Source organism: Vidua chalybeata, chromosome 2, assembly GCF_026979565.1.
Source record: "Vidua chalybeata isolate OUT-0048 chromosome 2, bVidCha1 merged haplotype, whole genome shotgun sequence".
In the NCBI taxonomy this organism is placed as follows: Eukaryota; Metazoa; Chordata; class Aves; order Passeriformes; family Viduidae; genus Vidua; species Vidua chalybeata.
The window spans coordinates 63,312,634-63,336,181 of NC_071531.1; the positions used below are offsets into that span (position 1 = coordinate 63,312,634).

The 23,548-nt window shown below is 41.6% G+C and overlaps 1 protein-coding gene across 1 annotated transcript; it reads right to left on the reverse strand.

The window, feature by feature from the left end:
• Positions 1-12,881: 12,881 nt before the first annotated feature.
• Positions 12,882-23,087, reverse strand: LOC128784771 (SH2 domain-containing protein 1B-like). The gene is given in 5 exon segments (XM_053936650.1): positions 12,882-13,793; positions 17,027-17,195; positions 19,470-19,533; positions 22,848-22,969; positions 22,971-23,087. Coding segments are annotated over 5 exon segments (513 nt in total). The 3' UTR covers positions 12,882-13,752.
• Positions 23,088-23,548: the final 461 nt, after the last annotated feature.

The following is a 23,548-nucleotide window of genomic DNA, read 5'->3' on the forward strand; positions in this document are numbered from 1 at the left end:
TAATGTTAATAAACTCTATCAGGAGATAGGTTTTGATTTGGGAAGTACATCAAATGTACAGCAGTTTTTCTAGAAGTTCATGCCTAGAACGCAACATGAAACAACTCTTCAGATGTAACCAACTAATTGTACACCTTTCTTTCTAGACACTTGGGACTAACTATTTCTTTCCAGCAGAATTCTTTCCGTTGCTTTGTCAGTGTGGATTTTTTTGTACTAAGTCTTTTGACTTTTCGAGATTTTTGGAAACCAAAATCTCTGTAACAATCTATATCAGAGCAACAAATTAATTCACCAGGAAAAACAACTAGATGGTAGATGAGGAGATGCTATTTTTTTTTTTTCCCCAAGTCTAGATTCTAATAGTGGGGTAAGTGCCCTTCAAGCAAGATGGCAGAAATAAACATAGGAGCATGTTGCTCTTAGAAGTCTGATGAGAAGCTCTGTTTGATAAATTATGAGTGTGTTCTGTGATTCTGGAAAGAATAGAAAATTGTCTTTGCTCGATGGTGGGAAAAATAATGGAGAAGTATAATGGGAATACTGTTTGTTTTAGTGCATTTTTCTTCTAGAAACAACAGCATAAATGCTTTCTAATATTAAATGACAGAGCAGCCAATTGAACCATTTCTGAAAATTTTTCCCAGTGTTCCAAAAAAAAAAAAAAAACAAAAACAAACTTCTGCAAATATTAGCAAAAAACCCCAAAATGATCCAAGAAGTATTAAATGATAGATTGTAAAGGCTATTAAAAATGCAAAAATTGCTGCTGGGAAGCTAATAGGTGGCTAAACTTTTTTTCACAGGGTATATGTCTCTAAAGAAATACACTAACTAAAAGCCATAAATTCTTTATATCATCATTTTATCCTCCTTCATGTTTTAAATGAGAATGAAAAACATCATTAAGGACTCTAGATGTAGATCTCAGATTCTTCTTACATAGCAAGCAAATTTTTTTCACTGCTTTGCGTGAAGTTCTGCTGACTGCATTGCACATTTCTTGGCTTGCTTTTTTGCTTCTTTCTGCTTTCAATACTGGGCAATTGATGCTATCGACAAAGAGTATGATTTCTCTCACCTAAGCAAATGAATTTCATCTTTAGGATCCCTGTCTATTAAATGGACAGAAAAGGAATTGATTTACTCCACCTAACATTGATTCTTTTGGTAAAGGTCACCTGGAGAAAACTTTTTTCTGCTGGCATTCAACTCAAGGATTGGAAGAATTGAGAAGACTGGTAGGCACTGGAGCATGGGGAGCCCTTCAGCTTCTGGGGCGATATACTACAGAATCAAATGATCAACTCTCTCAACTTCATGGACTGTACTGAGCACAATTCTGACTAGAATCTCTTTCACACATAACTACCCCTTTGAAAGACACATGGAAAGATGAATCTCACCTCCTGTTCTGTGCAGGTGTGTGTATTTCTATTCACTATTTAGGATAGCTAGATGAATTTCAGATGTCTAAAGTTAGGTGAGACAAAGTCCAATCTCAAGGCCTAGAAACACCTCCCTAGAAGCTGCAAAACACATAATGCTGCACTTCTGTCAAATTTGACAAATCAATGACTATAGCAATAAAACAACCTGCACAGAAATTTTAAAAATATATGCACATAGGAAGATTTGAAGGCACATCTTTTATCTCTTCAGGGAATACAAGCCCCAAAAGAGAGAAGTTTTCTGAATTTAGCACTCCTGCTATCACGATTATTTAACTACACATGAATTAGTTCAAAACGATCGCTTCACAGAAAGATTGGTAAAGCCAGATAGGAAAGCAAATAAGAAATTGCTTGCTCAGAGTGCGCGAAGGAACACAGGGAAAGACCTCAAACAGTGAGAAAACAAAAGGAAAAAGTGACAATGAGAGATATCCCGCAAGATTCTGGAAGGCTTGCACATTATTTAATCAGTGACAAAATCACAGAACCCTAAAAAATACGAGCAAGAGAGGGATAAGTGTGCTGTGATGGCACAGTTTCTCCTTGCAAAATGTAGTGGAAAAGTTTTTCGCTAAGATGTAGATGACTAGAGAGGCAGAAGACGGCGCTCCGGAGCTGGCCGAAGGGAAGCGCCGGTTGCCGGCGTCTTTCGGCAGAAGCGGCGCTCCGGAAGGCACCGCTGCCGTTCCAGTCTTCTGTGCGCGAAGTAGCCGCTTCTCCGCCTCCGGCAGCCAGAGATCGCGGTAGCTTGCAAGAGGCGAAGAACGAAGCCGCAAAGAAGCCGGCTTGTGTGCGAAGCTGGCAGACTGCTGGAGGACGGTGGCTGCCGCTCTCCTGCCTGCTGAATTCACTCTTGGCATGCGGATGGAAGGCGTTCCAGGACAACTTGCCTGGGTTTTTACGTAGTCCTGACGCATCCCTCCTGGGAAAATCCTGCTCGTCCCCTGAGGCTCCCAGATGCAGAGAACACGATGGCAGCTGCTGAAAAGAAGGGCAGCAGTGAGTTTGTGAAGAAAGAAGAACATAGGCAGCTGACTGTGCTTGGCAAGGAGCAGCTGCTGCATGCTTGCAATTGCCTTCACTGCGCACAGAAGCCCGCTGTTCTGCTGCTTCGTTTTTCCCATTCAGGCAATTGCACCGTATTGAAGCTGAGGCAGGCTGTTCAGCTTTGCTGCTTTTCAGCATCTCAGCTCTCCTAATGCTGCGTTGAAAGCTCTCGAGGTTTTTTGCCTTCGCCAGGCTGGAATGTGCCCGCTACTACCAAGAGCTGGGCAGGAGCGGGCAGAGAGCACGGCCATCTGCCAGCAGTTTGCAGGTTGCCCAGGAAAGTGCAGTGTCCTTGGCATGTGCAGCAAATCCCATTTCTTGGCAAGATCGGGGAACGTGAGCAGTGCTGGTAGGCTTTCTCCTTGCGAAATGCAGCGGAAAAGCTTTTCGCTAAGATGTAGACGACTAGAGAGGCAGAAGACGGCGCTCCGGAGCTGGCCGAAGGGAAGCGCCAGTTGCCGGCGTCTTTCGGCAGAAGCGGCGCTCCGGAAGGTACCGCTGCCGCTCCAGTCTTCTGTGCGCGAAGTAGCCGCTTCTCCGCCTCCGGCAGCCAGAGATCGCGGTAGCTTGCAAGAGGCGAAGAACGAAGCCGCAAAGAAGCCGGCTTGTGTGCGAAGCTGGCAGACTGCTGGGGGATGGTGGCTGCTAATTCTCTCACAGATATTGTCTTCTCAACAATTGCAGCAAAAGAGTCTTCTTGTACAAACCTTTGGGCAAATTCTGTCTCATATTTCCTAGTGGATGCAAATAGGGTTAAAGTGCTGCTTCCAACCCTTCTGTGCGCTTTCTCTACCAAGGCGGGGGTGACCCCAGAAAGAAGTATTTGATCTCTTTTCAGAACACAAAGCACATCATGAACTCATTCATCTTTTTCTGGGACGCCTAGCATCTAAAGACTAAGAGGCTCTCTTGCTTGCTCAAGTGTGTTCAGCAAAAAATCCTTTTCCCATCAGTAAATTTGAACACAAATATAGTAGAATCAATTCCATCCTGGCAGCGGAATACCCTACCCGAGTAGTAATCTGCCACTGTGTAAAAATATTCCCGTACGAAGTAATCAGAGGGAAAAATAAAATTGGGAAGAACTGCCCATGGTTCTGGAAAAAACCTCCTGCAACAGTCTTACAGCCATCATTTGCTGGTATAATTTTTAATCCTTGGAGTTCTATTTAATTTGGTATAAGATAAAATATGACTGCATCTTGATGGTTTCTTAATAGAAGTACAACCATTTCTTAATAGCATAGAAGTAAGCCATTTGAATATGTACAAATGGCCTTTTGGAAGACATATGCTATAGCACACTGTGAAAGTAATTAGCTAGAAATAGAAATGCAAAGGTTGAAAACTATTTGGAATCAAGTAGGTCTAAGGTGATAGAAGAAGAAGAAAACGGCACTTTTCTTCTTCTGGTGAAAAAGAGAGGAGGCAATTGTACAGTTCAGGTGTATTGTTTCACTTCCTGAAAAACGGAGTAGGTTTGCTATTGCCAATGGTTTTCATTAGGATGGAAGCGATTCCTTTGGAGAAAAAAGCTTCCAACTGACTTTACATCAATGTTATGATACTTAATTTCACCAACCATGAACAAAAATTCTCATCACTTGCTACAGAAATCATGATGGTCATGGAGACAAGGATGTCTAGGCCATGCATCAGGAACATAAAAAGCATTAGATTGCAGGTAAGACTGAGCTCCTCTACTCATGAGAAGAGACTGCAACAAAGACATTGTCCTTTAAAGGTCTTCAGGATTAACAGCAAATCCAATTTTTTCATGTGAAGTATTTATGAATAGAATTAACCTTGAAAATAATAGCATTGTCTTCAAAAACCTATTGACAGTATCTCTTCTAATGATACACGGTTATCAGTAGAAAAAGAAAAGCACTTTTTTTCAAACTGTTGTGCACTCCTAAACAATCGACAAGAAAAAGAGTATTTTTTCATGCTGGAAATGATGTTAACTACAAAAATGCCTTGTAGCACACTTAGCATGGTAGGCACTTGATGAGCAGCATTTTTTGATTCATCGAACAAGTTTCACATTGACTATTTTTCATCTTGAATTCATGGCGCCTTTGTACTTAGGAAGCATCTTTGAAGAATTTCTTGGGTTTTATTTTGTACTCAATCCTAAAGGCAATGCAGGTTCTGCATTCTGCCATCTGTCTAGCTTTCCCATTTGATGTAGCTTCTGGGAGGTATTTTCAGCCTCAGGGACTACTTGCAAGAATGATGTTAAATACATCCATTTTACTCCTTGCTTCATGCAAAACTATTTTTCCTTTACAGCAAAATAATAATAGGAAAATAATGATGATAGTTTCAATTCTTGTAGTAATGCAAGAATCATTAGAAACCAAGCAAGTCATATTTCTTCCACATGCAGTACAACCACTAATGCAAACGACCCTGTCCATTCAAAATGAATCTCTCTCATAGGAGTGGATCGAATTTTTCTATTGCTATTTTGCTTCAACCAGAAAATTAATTCTTTTGGGAAACCTAACTTCCAACTACTGCTTTCAAAGGGTCGAGACATGTCTGTTTAGAAAACGATACGGTACAGTACACAATAGCAGATCAGGTCATATACATTCAAAAGTAAAAAAGATCCAAGGACAGAGTCATTCACATCTGCAAGCCCTTAAGAATGTACAGGTAAAATGTCTGCAGAAAACTAGGCTGGTGGCACAAATTTTTTATGTTGGCATCTTTATAGGATGCAATCTTACTTACAGCACCCTTCTTCTGCAATCTTCTGTACCCCTGCCCAATACACCTTCTGCTCTATTCCTTGGACTTCACCTTTGCAGTTCCAAAGAGTCCTGCAAACAGACTCAAAGTTCAGGTCATAGATTTCCAAGATTTAGAAATCTTGTGTTAAGTTGATTTATGTCATATTTCGTCCCGTCGAAGCATACTGAAATATGAAATATGTCAAGTATGTCACGTGTATTTTGCATGTTAGTTCTCCTTCACATTCAAACTTCTCACAGACCCCTGTGATGCCTTACTGTAAAAAACAGAGAGCTGCAAAGAGTGGTTCCGGGAAGTTAGAATAGCCAGAAAACAATCGAAACAATCTAATAATAGAACTTTGAATTTCTGAATAGAATTGCACCATGTAAGGTCAAAATAGAAGATTTCAATTCTTTTCATATAAGGATGAGTGTGGGGAAGAGAGAATCCAGATAGGCCTTTTTTTTTTTTTACAGGTCCAGGAAAAAAATAGTCTTAACTTGGAAGTATAGCATTCAATATTTTTATACAGCATGAATTCTCATTACCTAATAATATGATTTGTAGAAATGAATTGGAAAACAGGAAATAAACTAAGAAAAATATTCAAGCCATAAAAGAGATGAGTTTTCTCTCACAGTTTAAGATTTTCTTTGTATTTCAGATTAAAAATATTGGGTAGCTAAATGGTCAGCCATTATTTCAAAAAGCATCTGGACATCCAAAGGTATAAATTTCTGCAGGACTTGGATGTCAGGTATTCCTGAAAACCTTGATTTCACTGCTGCCCAACCTTGATTCAATCCACTTCAATGCAGCTGTATTTCAGATGCTCAGTGAAACTCTCCATGGAATGCATAGCGTTTAGAAATCATCTGCAGAAAAAGCTAGATCCTTTTGAAGATCTTTTTCTGGAAATGACATTTCAATTCTTTGTACAAACACACAGATGGGATTCCTGCTGTCTTCTTCAGGCCACTTCCTCCAGAGACCTCTCCATTAAATCTCTATAGTTCGACTCTTCTGGTGATCCAAAATCAGCACTGGCATTGCCCAACTGCATGGCATTACTGTATGCTAGAGCTGCACACTGAGGACTTCTGTGTGCGGCATCACGTGAGCTCTACTAATGTTGCTAGAAACTCAGCTAGCTCAGCTGGCTGACAGCTGGATCTTAAAGGACAAGATTGTGCACTGATTTTGGAATACAAATGAGGTACTAAAAGGAGGCTGGAAGATTTAAATATTTCTGCCTCCAGCTTCAGCAACACTAAATCTTGGTCTTATGCATTCTTTTTGGCCATTTTAGTAATGAGATTTCCTGATATGTTCTTTCAAGCTGAAATTGGTCCTAGTAGATATAAGCACACTGGTAGGTAAAAGTAGACTAGAAAAGAGACCATTCAGATATTCAGACTATAAAGGTAACATTCACGTCTTCCCATTCAAGCCAGTGAAGAAAGCAGACAGGAGATCTTCAGATAACATGCTATGTGAATTGAAAAGAATCTGCCCTTATTTGAAGCAACTGAGAAACTCACACGAGGAAATACAGTTCAGACAGATGAAAGGGTCACATATGATGTCTAATCTATACTTTTAATGTTTGAATGAAGCGAGATTTCTTGAAGTACAATCCTAAACAAGAAAGGTGAATTTGCAGAAGCAATTGAACTGGGTCTGTTTTATAAACACAATGTTTTCTAATTCAGCCGAGGCTTCAGGAAGGCAACCTTGACATTAAAAGTATGTAGAAACATACAAATACCAAAACTGGCAGTTCATTAGCTTTGACAGTCTCTTTACCATAAGATTGATTTGGAACTTCTACTTGTAGTGGGTCTGAAGCCTTTAGGAATGCTGCAATATTAAAGAAAAAAAAAACAAAACCAAAATCCAGACACCAGAGAAATGATGATTTTTAGGGGTTAAGTAGTCCTTTAAAATTGTCTCTGGGAAAAGAGATAAAAAACCTCTAATGACTGTGAACTATATTACAAAACTGCAATGAAGCATGTAAGGGGCAAGAGCCTGTAACAAAAATACTATGCTGGGTTTATCTGTTGAAAGCATTCCAGAATTGTCGAAATGACGATTCAGATGCTGTGGGAGGAAAAAAAAAAAAAAAGAAGAAGAATAAAACTGAGGAAAAAAATATTTGGAACATATTTTCCCATTCCAAGAGGGTATAATGGCTTTATTTCATTTTGTTCCTAAGACTATGTAATATCTTATGAAGTGTTTTACAATAGAGAATGAGAGTGTGCACACTAACCATACAATTTGGATGGGTGTCTTTTACTTTATACAGCAGCAGATATGGTTTAGCACTCCACAATTCAGTCCCCGAAAGTGAATGAGTGTGGCAGATTTAACCTAACTGCCCAGTCCACCAGAATCCCTCATTATCTTTAGAAATGCTTTGCTATATCTCGTGATCTGGGCATGTCTCCCTATCTCCACTTTGAGCCCCTTGATCTTTCATCTACAGGATGAGATCCAATTTGGCCTAGCAAGCCTTTCAAAACCACATCTTTTATTTTCTCTATTCTTAAAAGTCCATTTATGTGGATATGACGGCCTGGTCACAGAGCGAGAAAATGAGGTAAGTTTTCTGACGGCGGACTTGGCAGACTTTTAGGGAGTTGTAGAGAAACGATGATAGCTTGTTATTGTAAACAGCCTGCAGCTGGTGTTCTACTCTTTGTTTTTCTGTTCTTCTCAAGGATTGAGTATGAGAAAAGTGGTTTTGCTAATTAGCCAATCAAGTAGAATGTGTTGGAACAGTCTATAAAGAGAAGACGTTTCTGCATTAAAGTTGTGGTTGTGCAAAGCAGCCTTCTTGGAGTCCGTGACGCTTTCATACTCGGTAGCGACACCTGTATACTGCAGGGAACAGTTTGGAAGAAGCTAGTTTTTTTGTTTCTCAGCTATGTTGCTGCATAAAATAGCTCTTCTTTGAATTTTTTCCCTGCTAAAGTATAGGGTCTGTTCTTCAATGATTGTGATGCTAACTCATGATCATATATTCTGTAGTCTTACAGAGTATGCAGCAAAGTTTTCTTCTGCGGACATCTTCCTCTTTCTTGAAGAAATGTTGAAGGTCTGAATTTAGTTGCAAAGGTCACTGATACAGATTGCAAAATTTTTAAGTCTAGTAAGAGTAGGGAAAGTGTGCTGCTGATGTGTGTGTGTAAATGTCATGTCAGCTGCTGTTGGGATTAAAAGCATGAACATAAGCAAAGATATATCTGCATGGCTATAAAAGAAACAAATAAGAAGACATTTGTTGTGATTTCTGCACTAAGGAACATGAAGAAGTATGGAGCCCTCATTTCAGTGGCTCGATGTAGTATCTCCTATGGAGGAAGGAGGGGCAGGAATGCCTTGGGAGGATACAAGAGTTTAGGTGAGAGTGACAACTAGGGTTTTTTTTCCCCATGGTTCTGTGTTCTTGATGTTAATAACTGTTGTGACATCACTTCTAGTCCCTTCCCCAGTTCCAGTATGTTCACTGTTTCATACTTTCCCATTGGTCCTTGTTCTACGCTACTCCCCCTCTGTCTAGCCATTGGTTACTGTTCCTTTAGCTCGCCTTTGTGCCTGCCCTTATGCTTCCTCCCACTGGCCCTCGAGTTGTTTCACCCCACCTAGCCCTGGTCAGTTCAATACCTTGCACCCTCCCCTGTTGGAGGCTCTGACTTCTGGGCTCTGAGCCCTGCTCCTCGCTGTCCCTTCAGCCCTTCTGTTAATAAACAATGCTCGGAAGCCTACACAGAGAGCCTCTCCTGTCTTCTCTGCTCAGCCTGCTCTACACCATCTGCCTATGCGAGCGTCCGCTGCTCGTTTGGGCTATCCGCCTTGGTCAAGGGAGACGCTCTTGGAAGGCGGCCACATCTGCCGCATTGGCCGCAGCTAGATAGTATCACCCTTGGGCCAATTCTCTTCAACATCTTTCTAACAAGCTGGACATGGGACTTGAAGGAATATTAAGTAAGTTTGCCAAAGACACTAAACTGGGAGGGGCTGTGAACCAACTGCCTTGAGGGCAGAGAGGCCCTGCAGAGAGATCTTGACAAAGAAGAGAGATGGGCAATCACCAAGCAGATGAAGCTGAACAAGGGCAAGCACTGGATTCAGCACCTGGGACAGGCCAATCCTGGGGTGTGTATAGACTAGGGAGCAAGAGGCTGGAGAGAAGCACTGCAGAAAGGGACCCAGGCTTCTGGCCAATGGCAAGCTGAATGTGAGTCAGCAGTGCCCTGGCAGCCAGGAGGGCCAATCCTGCCCTGGGCTGCATCAGGTACAGCATTGCCAGCTGGGCAAGGGGGGCGATTATTCTGTTTTCCTCTTCTCTGCTATGCTCTGGGGTGAGTTTTCCTTCCTTCCTTCCTTCCTTCCTTCCTTCCGCAACTTCCGCAACTTCCTTCCTTCCTTCCTTCCTTCCTCCTTCCTTCCTTCCTTCCTTCCTTCCTCCTTCCTTCCTTCCTTCCTTCCTTCCTTCCTTCCTTCCTTCCTTCCCTTCCTTCCTTCCTTCCTTCCTTCCTTCCTTCCTTCCTTCCTTCCTTCCTTCCTTCCTTCCTTCCTTCCTTCCTTCCTTCCTTCCTTCCGCAACTTCCTTCCTTCCTTCCTTCCTTCCTTCCTTCTTCCTTCCTTCCTTCCTTCCTTCCTTCCTTCCTTCCTTCCTTCCTTCCTTCCTTCCTTCCTTCTTCCTTCCTTCCTTCCTTCCTCCTTCCTTCCTTCCTTCCTTCCTCCTTCCTTCCTTCCTTCCTTCCTTCCGCAACTTCCTTCCGCAACTTCCTTCCGCAACTTCCTTCCTTCCGCAACTTCCTTCCGCAACTTCCTTCCGCAACTTCCTTCCGCAACTTCCTTCCGCAACTTCCTTCCGCAACTTCCTTCCTTCCTTCCTTCCTTCCGCAACTTCCTTCCTTCCTTCCTTCCGCAACTTCCTTCCTTCCTTCCTTCCACAACTTCCTTCCTTCCTTCCGCAACTTCCTTCCTTCCGCAACTTCCTTCCTTCCGCAACTTCCTTCCTTCCGCAACTTCCTTCCGCAACTTCCTTCCGCAACTTCCTTCCGCAACTTCCTTCTTCCTTCCTTCCTTCCTTCCTTCCTTCCTTCCTTCCTTCCTTCCTTCCTTCCGCAACTTCCGCAACTTCCGCAACTTCCGCAACTTCCGCAACTTCCGCAACTTCCTTCCGCAACTTCCTTCCTTCCGCAACTTCCTTCCGCAACTTCCTTCCTTCCGCAACTTCCTTCCTTCCGCAACTTCCTTCCGCAACTTCCGCAACTTCCGCAACTTCCGCAACTTCCTTCCGCAACTTCCTTCCGCAACTTCCTTCCTTCCGCAACTTCCTTCCGCAACTTCCTTCCTTCCGCAACTTCCTTCCGCAACTTCCTTCCAAACTTCCTTCCAAACTTCCTTCCAAACTTCCAAACTTCCAAACTTCCAAACTTCCTTCCGAACTTCCTTCCGAACTTCCTTCCTTCCTTCCTTCCTTCCTTCTGAACTTCCTTCCGAACTTCCTTCCTTCCTTCCTGCCTTCCGAACTTCCTCCCTCCCGAACTTCCTTCCTTCCTTCCGAACTTCCTTCCCTCAACTTTGATGTTAATTTCTAACTGTGAAGTAGTTACAGTAAATGACTCTTCCCTAAATAGCATTTTAAAGCATAGAAATGGATCAACAACAAATTTGTGCGAAGAAAGAGCCTGTAAAAGTGATTTTAAAGTGAGAATTTGAGTTAGATCTTGAAAATTCAAAAATACAACATTGAAATGATGGAATGGATGGTTTGAAGGGGTTTTCTTTGTCTTTCTTTGATACAAATGATGATCTCCATTTTTACACCTTCTAAAAATTCATCTTGAAAGTTACTACTTTAGATAACAAAAATATTTCCAAAAGAAGGAAATGGATTGATGCAGATCAATCAATTTCCTTCCAGCCGCCCAGCCTCTGGAGGGCCGCCTCCCATTGAATCTGCCGCCGCTTCCCACCTGGCACCCGCAGCCCTGCCTCGCCTTCCCGCTGTCTTTCTAGTCCCCATTATCCTTTCCCCTCCTATTGGGGAGGGCTTAAGCCCCGCCAGAAGCCAACCTCCCCTCCCGCCTGTGGTTCCCTGGCCTCTCCCATGGGAGGGGGAAGTTTTGGTGGTGTCCTGACGACAGCGGGGACCGACCCCGGGGCCCTGCAACCCGGCCGCCCGTCCCCCTCACACAGCGACCCCCACAGGCTGCTGCGGGCACAGCGCCTGCCCCTGCTGCCTGTGCTGCAACAGGAAGCCATTCCTCGTACCCGCCCCGGGACACCGGGATCATGCCCTTCTTGGACCATGTTCTTCCTTACACCATGTGCTCAAAGTTTGAGGGAACAAGAGGTTCCGCGCCTCCACTGCTCAACCCCCCAACATGGACAAACATGCACTCACCCACCTTTCGCATGTTGGCAGGTAGATGCTGCTGTGTGAAGCTTTTGAACATGTTTTCTCAACTTGTGCACGGATTGTTTTCTGCCATATTAGGCCTGCAAATATGTGTAGGAACATCTATGTCGGCCTCTATATTTTCCTATACTGTTAATAGGACAAACATTGCCGTAAAGGACAGGCGAGCAATGTGAATGTAATGTAAATGTCATTGTGTCTCTTTTTCCTCTTTCAATTCCTTGATCCTTCTTATGTCCCCTGTTTCACATGACTGCTGCAAGGGAACGCTGGGGAAGTGACTGGAGTGTGGGCTTGGAGTCACCCTCAGTCGTGGACCAAGAGCTACAGCCACCACGACTGTTGTAAATCTGAGTCCAAAACACTCTGTCAAGTGCCACCTAAAAGACACCACTGCCGGGCCCCTGTCCTCTGCTCAGCCATCAGAGTCACTCAATAGGCACCATGAGGCATAGGCTGGGATTCCTTGTCACTCGGCCTTTTCCCAAGGCTGAACATCAGTGTGACCGAGTGAGCATCTGGGGGACTGCTGAGACTGTCATTTCAGAAAAACTACAGTGTTGTGCTTTGTGGAGGACCATGCTGCTGGAGGTGGAGTGTCTCAGCATGGCAGTTCCTCAGTCTGGTACCTGTGATAACCTGCTATCAGACAGGCTGCTGGATTCTGCAAGTGAAATGTCAGTTATGTGCTTCTACAGAGCAAGGGCTGGGGTGTTTATGTCCCAGAGTATAATTTTTCATGGACAACTACTTTCTTTTCAATTAATGAAGTTTTGGACACATATTTTAGTATTTCTTGGCATTGCTAGGGTTACTTAATAGTCTAGGTTGTTTTTTTTTTTTTTTGTCTCTTTCATGCTACAAATACTAGTTGAGCCTGGAGCCAAAAACTCTTCAGCACTGATAAATTCATAATGAAGTCCAAAGCACTGAAAGGTCTAAAATTCCTTTGACAAATAATGGTGTAAGAGAAATATAATAGAAAAAAAAATCTAACTAGTATTACCCATTAAAATACAAAAATAATTTGTGAAGGGTCTTAAACATACAACCAATAGAAATGTCTTCCTCACAGTCTCAAATGGTGAGCGAGTCTGTAGTAGTGACTATAAGAGTCAGGACATACATTCCAGTTTTGGCTGTGGCTTCTAGTTGCAGCACCTTCAGAACTGAAGTATTTATTAAGTATTTTAAATTGAGGTTAATATTAAAGCAAATTCTTGCATTAAAAAAACTGAAAACAACAAAAGACATATACATAATACAGAACTAATGGCAGTAGAAAATGAAATGGAGTAAGCATTCCCATATGTAAAGAACCTATTAAAAGAAGGATGTGTTCATGCTGACATTTATGTAGAACTTGTAGTCCTCTTGTAATCTGCCAGAGCCGTTCCTCAACCTTAAAAGTATTTCAAACCGTTTTCCTCTGGTTGGTTATTTTTTATGGCATGGATTTAACACAGCATTTTTGTTTTAATTTGCATTATTCAAACGACAGACTACTAGTATTCCTTGAGATTGCTGAAATACTATTCATTCCTCCAACAATGAGGTAACATGAATCATGTGCAAAATAACAGAGTTTGGGGGTTTTAAAGCATCTTAAAATGCTAATCATTTTGTCATATATGGTTTTTATCAACACCTATCAATTCTGCCATAAATTACTTCTTTATGCCTATTCATTTAATGTATATTCATTTAATTGCTGCCTTCTAACAGAATTCTGTTAGAAGATGTTCACTGTAGCAGTCAACATCTTAGACAATTTGCTGGCTAAAAACCACCCACAAGACACATCCATGGACACCTTCCCCCGTACCTTTATGTGTGTGTTTGTGTCTAACGAAATGTACTTCTTTTATTGCTGAGTGAACATGCATAATAGCTTACACTGGATCTACTGGTTGAAGATACAGCTTCTCTGACAGTCTGCAAAACGAGGAGGGTAATTCCAGATCTAGAGCAGAGGACACCCAGCTGGAAGCTCTCCCCACCTGGGGCACTGTGCCGGGGCACATCCTGGAATGGCAGCTTCCCAAACCATGAGGTGCAGATCCTTCAGGGTAACACATCAACATAATCACCGCTGTCTTCAACTTCTGTGAAGTAATCAATACAAACAAAACAAGATGTCATTGCAAGGCACTCTTCTGAAAAGCTGTAGGAAGCAGCACGGCCTGTGGCAGGGCAGCTATCAGTAACTCAATTTGGTTCCTCAGTGTGCTATTGCAGGGCCAACATTTAGGCCCCCTGTCCTATGGACCAGATTCTCCAGGGAAAGGCAAAGCCTGCATTGCCTTTTCTGAGCCAGCAAGCACTGTTGTAAGCAGTTGTATCCACATGATACCTCCTCCTTCCTGAGGAACAGTTAAAGGTCAGAAATCATCCATTCTTGGTAAATCAGATCAGTAGCTGAGATATCTGTGACTTTCATAATGCATCCCTTCTTCTGTAAATAAATACCCAAGAGAAAAGTTCTCATCTCAACTAAAGGAGGAGAGCCTGAAAAATACTGTTCTCTCTTAGACTTTGTAAGATTGGTTATGGTTTTTGAGAAGCCAGGGAAAAGGCAGAAATTTAATGCTTAGAAATCAAAGCTCCACTATGGAAACCTATTGCTCTTCAAGCAGCTGCCCTCAGAAAAGCTGTTCCTAGGCTAGAAAACAAAGCTCAAATATCTCCAACCACCAGGATCGTGACCCCAGTCCCTTGAGGTGTTCCACTGGTTGCACTGGAGCGCTCAGTCCCATGTGTGCCGCAATGCCAGCTGCTGATGGCATGTGAGGGACAGGACAGGATGCTTGCTTTACGGAGCACTGCTGTGCTTTGGGCAGTGCCTGTGTTTGGGAGAGAGCCATCATGACATTTACATAAGCCCCTGCTGTGGGCATGTAATAATGCAGCCTGAGAGGGATGTTTGGAATGCTATATAAGTGAAATTTAATTAAAAATTTAATAAAAGTTATTCCAAAGTAGCTTGATTATTTCTAGAAAGCCTCAATTTTTATGGAAGGCTACATATATTTTGGCATTGAAATGAAAGGGTTTGTTTTCCTCCCTCTGAGACCAGATGAGGACATTGTGCATCTTCTAGAAAAATTCCTATTGCAGGACCAAAAATAAAATTCATATTACACCTGATTCTTCCTAAAAACATATCCATGTTACTGCAATATTTTCTGTCTCCCTGCAACAGCAATGATAAGAAACCATAACAACATTTTTAGAGCAAATGTGGCATATTTGCCATGTGATACAGGTGACAAGGTAATGTTGATGACGTGGGAAATGTGTCTCTGTGGCTTCCCCTCAGAAGGTTTCTGGGTCTCAGGCCCCAAAACTGCAGCAGTGCACGCAGTGCTGGGGGAGCTCGGCCAGAGTGGTTGCACTGTTCTTGTGTGTGAAACCCCAGCGACTGTAGCACAGAGGGGCTGCCTGCCAGAGACTGAAATAGTTCATGCCTCAGACTTTGATATAAAGTTCTGCTCATTGTAACAAAAACTGAATAAAGAAGCTACAAGCAAAGAAGCCTCCCTGAAGTTGCCTGACCGGAACTTTGGACTGAAAGTCAAACTACTGAGATTAGATAAAGGAAAGCTCATTCTTCAATCACCTGAAACAAACAAGTAAACAAGGAAAAGAATCACATGCCAAACCCAGCAACTGTACTAAGAATCATCTCTGCCTTGCTTTGGGGTGAGGGAAGCCATAGCCCACAGACCCCTTTTCTGGGAGGAGGTTTGCACAGATTTCTCTCCCCACCGAGGTGGGGGGAGGAAGTTTTGGCATGTTGCTGCTCTGGAGCAGCATCCTCCCTTACACAAACTGGCCCAGCTGTGGAACCCCCAACCTTGGGAAGACCACATCCATGGGACATTCACATGAGAAGCAGCTGAGAGAGTGCCTTAATTCATCAAAGACCTCCCTGAAGTATCCCCCAGAGTCGTTCTTGAAGCCTTGCACCACCATCACGTGCAGACGTGATGCAAAAAAACCACAGAGTCTGTTGTAAGAGCAATGGCAAACTCCTCCTTGCCCCAGGGAGGTGCTTGGGTTTTCCTACCTAGCCTGAGTGTATATTAACCCATCAGAATCTATGCTTTCAGAGGGGACCTTCACCACCAAGAAGACCAGCTGACCAGCTGAGAGGATGAACAGAATATTGTTGGGATCCACAATGATATTTTGGTGATATTTTCTGACACTCTCTTTCTGTCCCCCCACCTCTTTCTCCTTTCTCTTATTTTTACTCTCCTTTTTCTTTCTCTCCCTCTCTTATTTACTATCAAATAAAACCCATACTATTGTCACTCATGGCATATGGTCTCATTTGCACCTTAATTCGGGCAGAGGTATTTCTCATAACTTTAATAACTTAATCATAACACTGCTCCACACCACTGTGCTGAGCTGCTGTTGGGCATGAGATTTAAATCACAGGCCAGGGTGGAGACTGCAAAGTTTTGTTTCCTTTATGATATCTGTACTTAAATAAAAAGGATTTCCCTTACTCACGTGTGCCCTGGCTGGGGCTCTCGGCACACTCTGCCAGAGGTCATGGAACAGTTTCGGGGTAATTTTGCAGCCCATGGCCTGATGGATGCTGCAGCTCAGTGCTGTACAGCAGGAACATGAAGAATGGTGTGAGGGATACTAGCAAGTTATCAACACTATCTGCAGACATGCTTCTATAAACAAGGATGTAATGATGACATGGGGCTATACAACACAGTCTAAAGCTTTATGAAAACCTTTGTCTTTACTGTATCCATTTGCATAATTCTGTCAGGTAGAAGCATCATGTCCTTGTCCTACAGCTGGGACTCGTGAGCATAAATTAGCAGAAGAGCAATGAGAGGCTGAACTCTAGTTCCAAAGCTGTGATCCTGAGCACAAGGCTATATGCTTGTTATGTTTGAACACAAATCACAAGCTGGCTTGCTTGCCTGCCCATCTTAGAATTAAGGTTTTGAGATAAAAATATCTTGGAACCTGGACAATGTAGGTAAAGGACAGCCTCAACCCCCAAGTGCAAGGGCCTGGTACCTTGGCAGAAGCACATTGGATAAAACTGGTTCTCAGCCTTCTCCAGCCTAGAAGCATCCATGAACGAGAGAGCTAGAGGCGGCTTTTTTCATCATTGTGTATCTCTAGTGATTTTAATTTGTTCATTTATAGTGGGTGAGGGTAAGTAACCTATAAGAATAACCATTTCAGTGAACATAAGAGAGAAGGGAGGATGAAAAACTTCTGTCCATGCAAGTATTCATGGACAAACCTGTCAATGCTGTTATCTTTAAAAAAACCACAAAGGCAGAGCTAAGTTTCTCACCATCATAAATGTTGTCCATTCCTGACTTGAACCTCTGGCTTCTTCGCAAGGCCTTCGGTTTCTTCACTGGGTAGCAGAGGTTTATTATCAGTGCTTGATTTGGCTTTTTAAAAGTGTATATTAAGTCCTTTAATGTTTTGAAGGTCCTGTCTGGAACACCTTCAGAAGTCTGTAAGGAAAGGATAACAAAATGTGTTTGCAAGTTCCCTTCACATGGAGTCCCCTAAATGAAAAGAATGTTAAGTTATTTCTTATTTATCAAGGAGCTCTTTTGTGAACAGGTTTGGTGACAGAATATTGCACTGTCCTTAAAACACTTGGGACACCTGTTTGGAGTCATGGTTATGGCACTAAAAGTAACCTCCCTCACCATCTTTTTTTTTCAAAAAGAACATCAGTTAAATTATTGGTGTAGTTATGCGCTGCAACAATCCACTACAGCAGAGTGTTGAAGAGCGACAGCATTACACACCACACTCTGGTCTGAGAGCAAAAGTTTAGGGATAACATATTTAGTTCTCACTTAAAATACTGCCTTCAAAAAAATAGGTGACAAACAGAACCCAAACTTTTACAAAATATCAGCATTGGGAAGCAAAGGTCATGTGCAAAAAACTGTTCTTTAAGTGTGGGTTCATATGACAGGACTGAACTGCTCCTGCAGCTCAGCCCCGCAGGGGTCTGTGCACGGACTTTACAGTCCTGTGATTTCAAGGCAGTGACAGACAGTGAGCAGCCTACTAGTAGTCATTAAATGAGAACAGGGCTTTGGTATCACTTAATCTGCTAGCTAACAAAGAAACGTGTTTATTTTCTTTGGTTTTCTGCATCCTTCCTCTTCCATTCAGCCCTGGATGGACTGGGTGCCAATGCCTGTGTTTACTGGGTTTGACTGGGATGAGTTAACTTCTCTCATAGCATCCTACATAGTGCTATGCTCTGAATTTGTGACTGAAATAGTGCTGATAACACAGCCACCTTTTGGGTGTTGCTGAACAGTGCTCATGCAGCATTAAGGATGTCTTTCTTGCACTTGGTTCCCCTGAGGAGTAGGCTGGGGGTGTGCAAGATGCTGGCTGTCCCATCTTAGCCCATCTGACACTGTAGTCAGCAATAAAAGCCTAGGGAAAGGGAGGACGTTTGTAGTTATGTGTGTGCTGAGGCCTCACTTTCCAGGAGGTTGGTAAATATCTGTATCCTGATGGGAAGGAGTTGCTAAACTTCTTTGCTTTGCTTGTGTGCATGACTTTGCTTTACCTATTTACCTATTACACTGTATTTTATCAGGTCCAGGAGTTCCCTTGCTTGTGCTCTTTGTGTTCTTTTCCCCCGACCCTGTCCTGCTAAGGAGGGAGGGAGTGAGCAGCTGTGGGAGTGCTTAGCTGATTGGGGCCAGCCTGCTGCACTCTAGAAAGCTCATGTGTGAATCTGGCATTAAAAAAACAAAAAAAAACCACCTCTCCTTCACCATCAATACATTATTTCAGTCAATTATTTTAGTAAGCCAAAATAATCTGACTTAAAATTTTTAAGAACTGAATTATTCTTTCACATTATTGGCAAAACTTTATAAGGAAGAATGAGTTTGAAAAGTCTAAAAATATCTGTGTTACCTGCTGACAGGAATGACAGCATAACCCCAGTAGAGTGGCTAAGGTCCAAAACAGAATATTTTTTCTTAGTAAACCATTCTTCTTCATGAGAAATTTTGTCTTTCATACACAGGCAAAGCCACTAATAAGCAATAAATTACCAGCATATGAGAGCTTGGAGTGTTCTTTATGAAGTGATTTCCTCATTCCACTTAAATCCTGCTTAATATTGGCAGTCTTCTTGACTGCGCTACTACAAGCAGGGGAGTGAGCCAGCTTTTAAGTGTCCTTTCACATTGCTTGGGGATTTGACTGATACATTAGTCTCATACTTGTTTTACTTGAATAAGCAGCATTATTTGGCATTGTCACTTCAGTCGCACAGAATTATAGATTCTTTAAATCAAAAATATCATTGCAATATCCCAGATCTCTATGAGATGCTGCATGCACTAGCAGTGCTTTCAAGTAGAAAAAGGTAATTAGGTAATTAGAACAGGAGAAAGTAAGAAAAGTAATAGATATTTCATCAGTGCTATCAAAAAGAAATGATCAAATGAGAAAACAGCTGGTTAATAAATAACAGAGCCACTTAGATTATAAAGAAATTCTACAAACACTAACTGTTTTTTGAGTTCACCTATAATAAGAATTGAGTAGAGAGCAAACTTGGAAATATTTTCTATAGTATTGTGTTTATGGATTTTTTTTAATCTATGATCATAGACTAAAATGACAATAGATTTAAATGATCATTGATCCTAGATGAATCTAAGATCTTTTAATTTATGATTTTTTAAAAATCTATGATCCTTAATGCAGTCTTTATAGATGTAATGAGAGTTACTCACCTGTATTCTAAAATATCCTTGGTGTTCTCTGAAGATACGGTAAGTGTAGATGAGGTCCTCAAAGCTGTGAAAAAAAATTGTGCACATAACACATCACATTAACAAAGTGGACATATCTGCAAACAGTGTTAAAGACATGAGAAGTGCAGTAAAATTATACGAGACAGACAAAGGAAAGCAAAAGAGAAGAGATCCTAGAGATTACAAAATGAGTGAAGGTTTAATATCTTTAAATATAAGATTATTCTGACCAGGGATTTCAAAGAATATATGAACTAAGCCTAACATAGACCTTTAACAAGCGTAATTTAATTCCACAGACATCACCTCTTCTCATCTCTCTGTTATCTTCCTCACTGCTCTAACCTTCTTTTTGCATTTCTGTCACAAGAAGGCTGTTGAATTCTTAGAGAGATGTTGGCAGAAAATGGCCTCCAGTCACCAGCACCCAGAAAATGACTGTATGGCTCCTACTTCTGAGAATAATGTTCTTCCTTTGCATTTCCCAGCATTTTAGTTGTTATTTTCGATAATAAGCAGGTGTTTGAACACTGAGGCTACTGATGTCTTTGAATATATTTTGTCAACAGAAATAAAAGCTTTATCAGATACCACAGTAGCAGCAATTCAGGAGGTGGACTGGAGATTGTGACTGTGGTCAAAATGGTAGCAGAATTGCAAGAAAATATACATCACAAATAAGTGAGGACGTTGGGGAGAGGGGGGAGCAGCATCTGAAAACAGGATTTTTTAACTTGTGTGCCTATTCATCAGGAGGACTTCAGCTGTGGCTATATGAAGTGAACTGTCATGAGAAGGAGGATCTTGGGGCAGAAGACTGGCTCAGGGCACTTGCACAGAAGAGTTACTGAAAATAAACAATGTTGTTCTGCAAAAAGCTTACTATGAACTGAGATCAGAATAAGGCTTTCAGTTATAACAGATTTAAATTAATTCAAAAAGTGGTATCACAGGAATGCATATTTTGTTTCTTGTCTTCTTGAGATATCTGTGGAAATATATGTGTTCCATGCTGAAAAGTACTTTTACAAATGTGAGTGCATACAGAGACAAAAAAGTGAGAAAAAGAAATACCAGGAACTCATCCTTTTTGAAACTTGTTCTTTATTGATCAACTAAATATTAAAACGTTTGTGCCTGGATATTATTCAGGTACTGTAATTTTTATGAAATGAACATGAAACTACCATTAAAATGGAAACTTCTGTCTCCTCATTAACTACTAAATGCTTACCAAGAGCTAGTAAAGGGTACAAATAAACAAAATGTTTGGTCTGGAAGAAAAGCGAGGTGAGAGGGAGAAGGGTATGTTGAACAATAAAGAGAACAGTAGTAAAACCTGCAGGTCTGAACTGAGGTGCTGTCAGAGACCTGGGATAATTCTAGATGAAAGAGACAGTGTGCTGTGGAGGAAGAGCTGTGTGCCTTGCTTGATTGGAGGAGAGATGCATTAGAACTGGTCACACCATTCTGCCTCTCACGTCCTCCATGGAAATGCACTCCCCCCCCATATCCCAGTAAAAAAGGACAAGAAAGTTTGTTTGTTTGCTGTAGCAAGTGGATCAGTGTCTCTGCCCACAGATCAGTTAATTTGAGAAGGGTTTATCAGTTTGCACATAAACCATGTTAGTTGCTAAACAAGGTGTTGAGATGCAATGCTAATTCAAAAGTTGCCTTTGAACATCACTAAGAGTTTCAGTGTTGGTTGCCCCCAGTTTTAGGGCAGTTTGCCTAGTGAACCACTGCCAGGCAGCCCAGTTTCTGGGGCAATTCTCAGCCAGTGCACTAATACCATCCCATGTGCTGTCTGAACACAAGCCTTGCTCTGACCTGTGCAAGCCACCATCTGTGTACCACTGCTGCTGCTCTCACAGTTTAATTATGGCATTTGTTCATGTGAGGATTATAGGCAAATCCACTGAACACTTCAGTTTTGATCAGCTTTTAACACTAAAACCCACAGAGGCAAAATGGAAGTCATGATTTTTCATGTGTCTGCACAGAATATTGTGGGAGGCAAATGTGACAGGCCAAAGTATGTCTGCAAGACATCACAAAGCAAATCTGCTTTGCCCTTAAAAAAAAAAGAAAAAAAATATGAAAGGAAAAGCAACTGTGTTGGTGTGGCACAAAGCCTAACCCATTGTTATTTTTCTTCTCTGTCAGGTTCCCCATTTGTCCCCTTTAAAAAAAAAAAAAAAAAAGATGAAAAGCAACTGTGTTGATGTGGCACAAAGCCTAACCCATTGTCACTCTTCCTCTGTATCAGGTTCCTCATTTGTCCCTTCTGAGGAGGAATGCATGCGCCTTCCCTCCCACCTCCCTGCCCTCCTCAGCCCCTGCATTGTCCCATTCCACACCATATTGAAAGCAGGTTCCTGTAGCTCCCTTGCTGAGGGCTCTGTTTGTCCCCAACTTGATATTTCTCTTCTACTCATTCTGTTATTTTGCAGATCTCCTTTCTTTTACCCACCAACCCAACAGTACTCCATTTCTCTCTCCCTTTTTCTCCCCTCTCCATTGATTTGATAAGAAATTCATTTTTAGTGATTGATAAAAACATCTCATATTTGTTCATTAATTAGATGTGTCAAAAGGTTTTCATGTCACACTCAAATGTATCTGGAACGAGAGTGTGAAACTTCATAGGTTCAAACAAAGACCTAGATTCTCATTTTTAAACTTTGAATAAATTATGAACAGATCAATTATATATGAAAAGTGTAAAAAGGGAAATAAAAGTGCTATTCCCTACAGAACAAGAAAATAATAAAATTTTAATTGTAGCAATTAAAGCTTCGGACTAGAAGTAGCAGTTTTCTAAGCCCATCTTGTCTGTGGATTTGTCATATAAATTCAAACAGAACTTTGTAATTTTCAGCTTCAGCCCATATTCTTATATCAGGTAAAATTCCTTTGAACCACAAGGCTGAGCTTTTATCAGACAGAAAGTCTACAAAGAAGGAAGTGTTTTGTAACATGCCATGAGACTTTTCAGTGTCTCAACAGTGCTAAAATACTGTTTACTCATAATTACAGAGGCAGTTACTTTGAGCAAGGATCTTAGCATATTTTGGCAGGCTGAGATATTTTCTCTGGGCTCCCCTTATTCTCTGCAGAGAGAGACCAGCATCACGAGATTATAGTTAATTTATCATTTGTTACATAAAATAGTTTTTTGGAAATGCCACTCCCTCACTAGTCACTATAAAGGAAACCTAAAGCATCACTTGAATACATAGACACACTCCCTTGGAGTCTGTTAATATCAGGGAAGAACTATCAATGTTAGAGAAGATGATTGTTGTCTTTGGATCCAACTGAAATCTCATAAAAATTCGGTGTTAGGTTACTTACAAAACACAGAGACACAAGGCTCCTTCCACACTCTCACTCTCCCGTATTAAATAGCTGCCATTCTTTTTCTTCTTGCTCAGCAGCTCTTCACAGGTTTTTCTTGTTATCTTTCTGTGAAAAAAATGGGAATTCCATGGACCAAAGAAAACAAAGTATCTTGCCTTTCAAAGCAATTCTAGAGCAAGTCAGAAACCTGGCATGAGAAGAAACCTTGTTCCAAAGGCAGCTTCCTGTGGACATCTGAAGCTGGAGGTGCCAAGGACACACAGGAGTTCATCTGTGTTGTTTACTGAACTGTCCCCAGTGAGGTGGGTTAGCTCTGCAGCTTGACAGCTCATGAGCTCCGTGGAGGCAGGAAAAGGTTGGTCTACACTGGTCACAGTCCACATCAAAAAGGAAGACATTTTTGTCACATTATACCAGCAGAGTTTTGGGTTATGTATCACACCTCTAAGCTATGAAATCACTAAGTTGACACTGAGGTATAGTTACATTTTTAAGTTAACTTTTATGTTTAAAGTCGCTCAAAGCCCAGCAAACAGGGTCCTATGATTCAGGAATGTCAGGACTGTATAGGGGAGGAAAAAATTATCTAAAAGAACCCTTGTCTTTTTTCAGGTGATTTTGAGAAGAGAAAATAAGTGTTTGTGATATTTTAATCAGCATCAGTCATGAAGCCATAGGACATGCCAGAAAAAAAT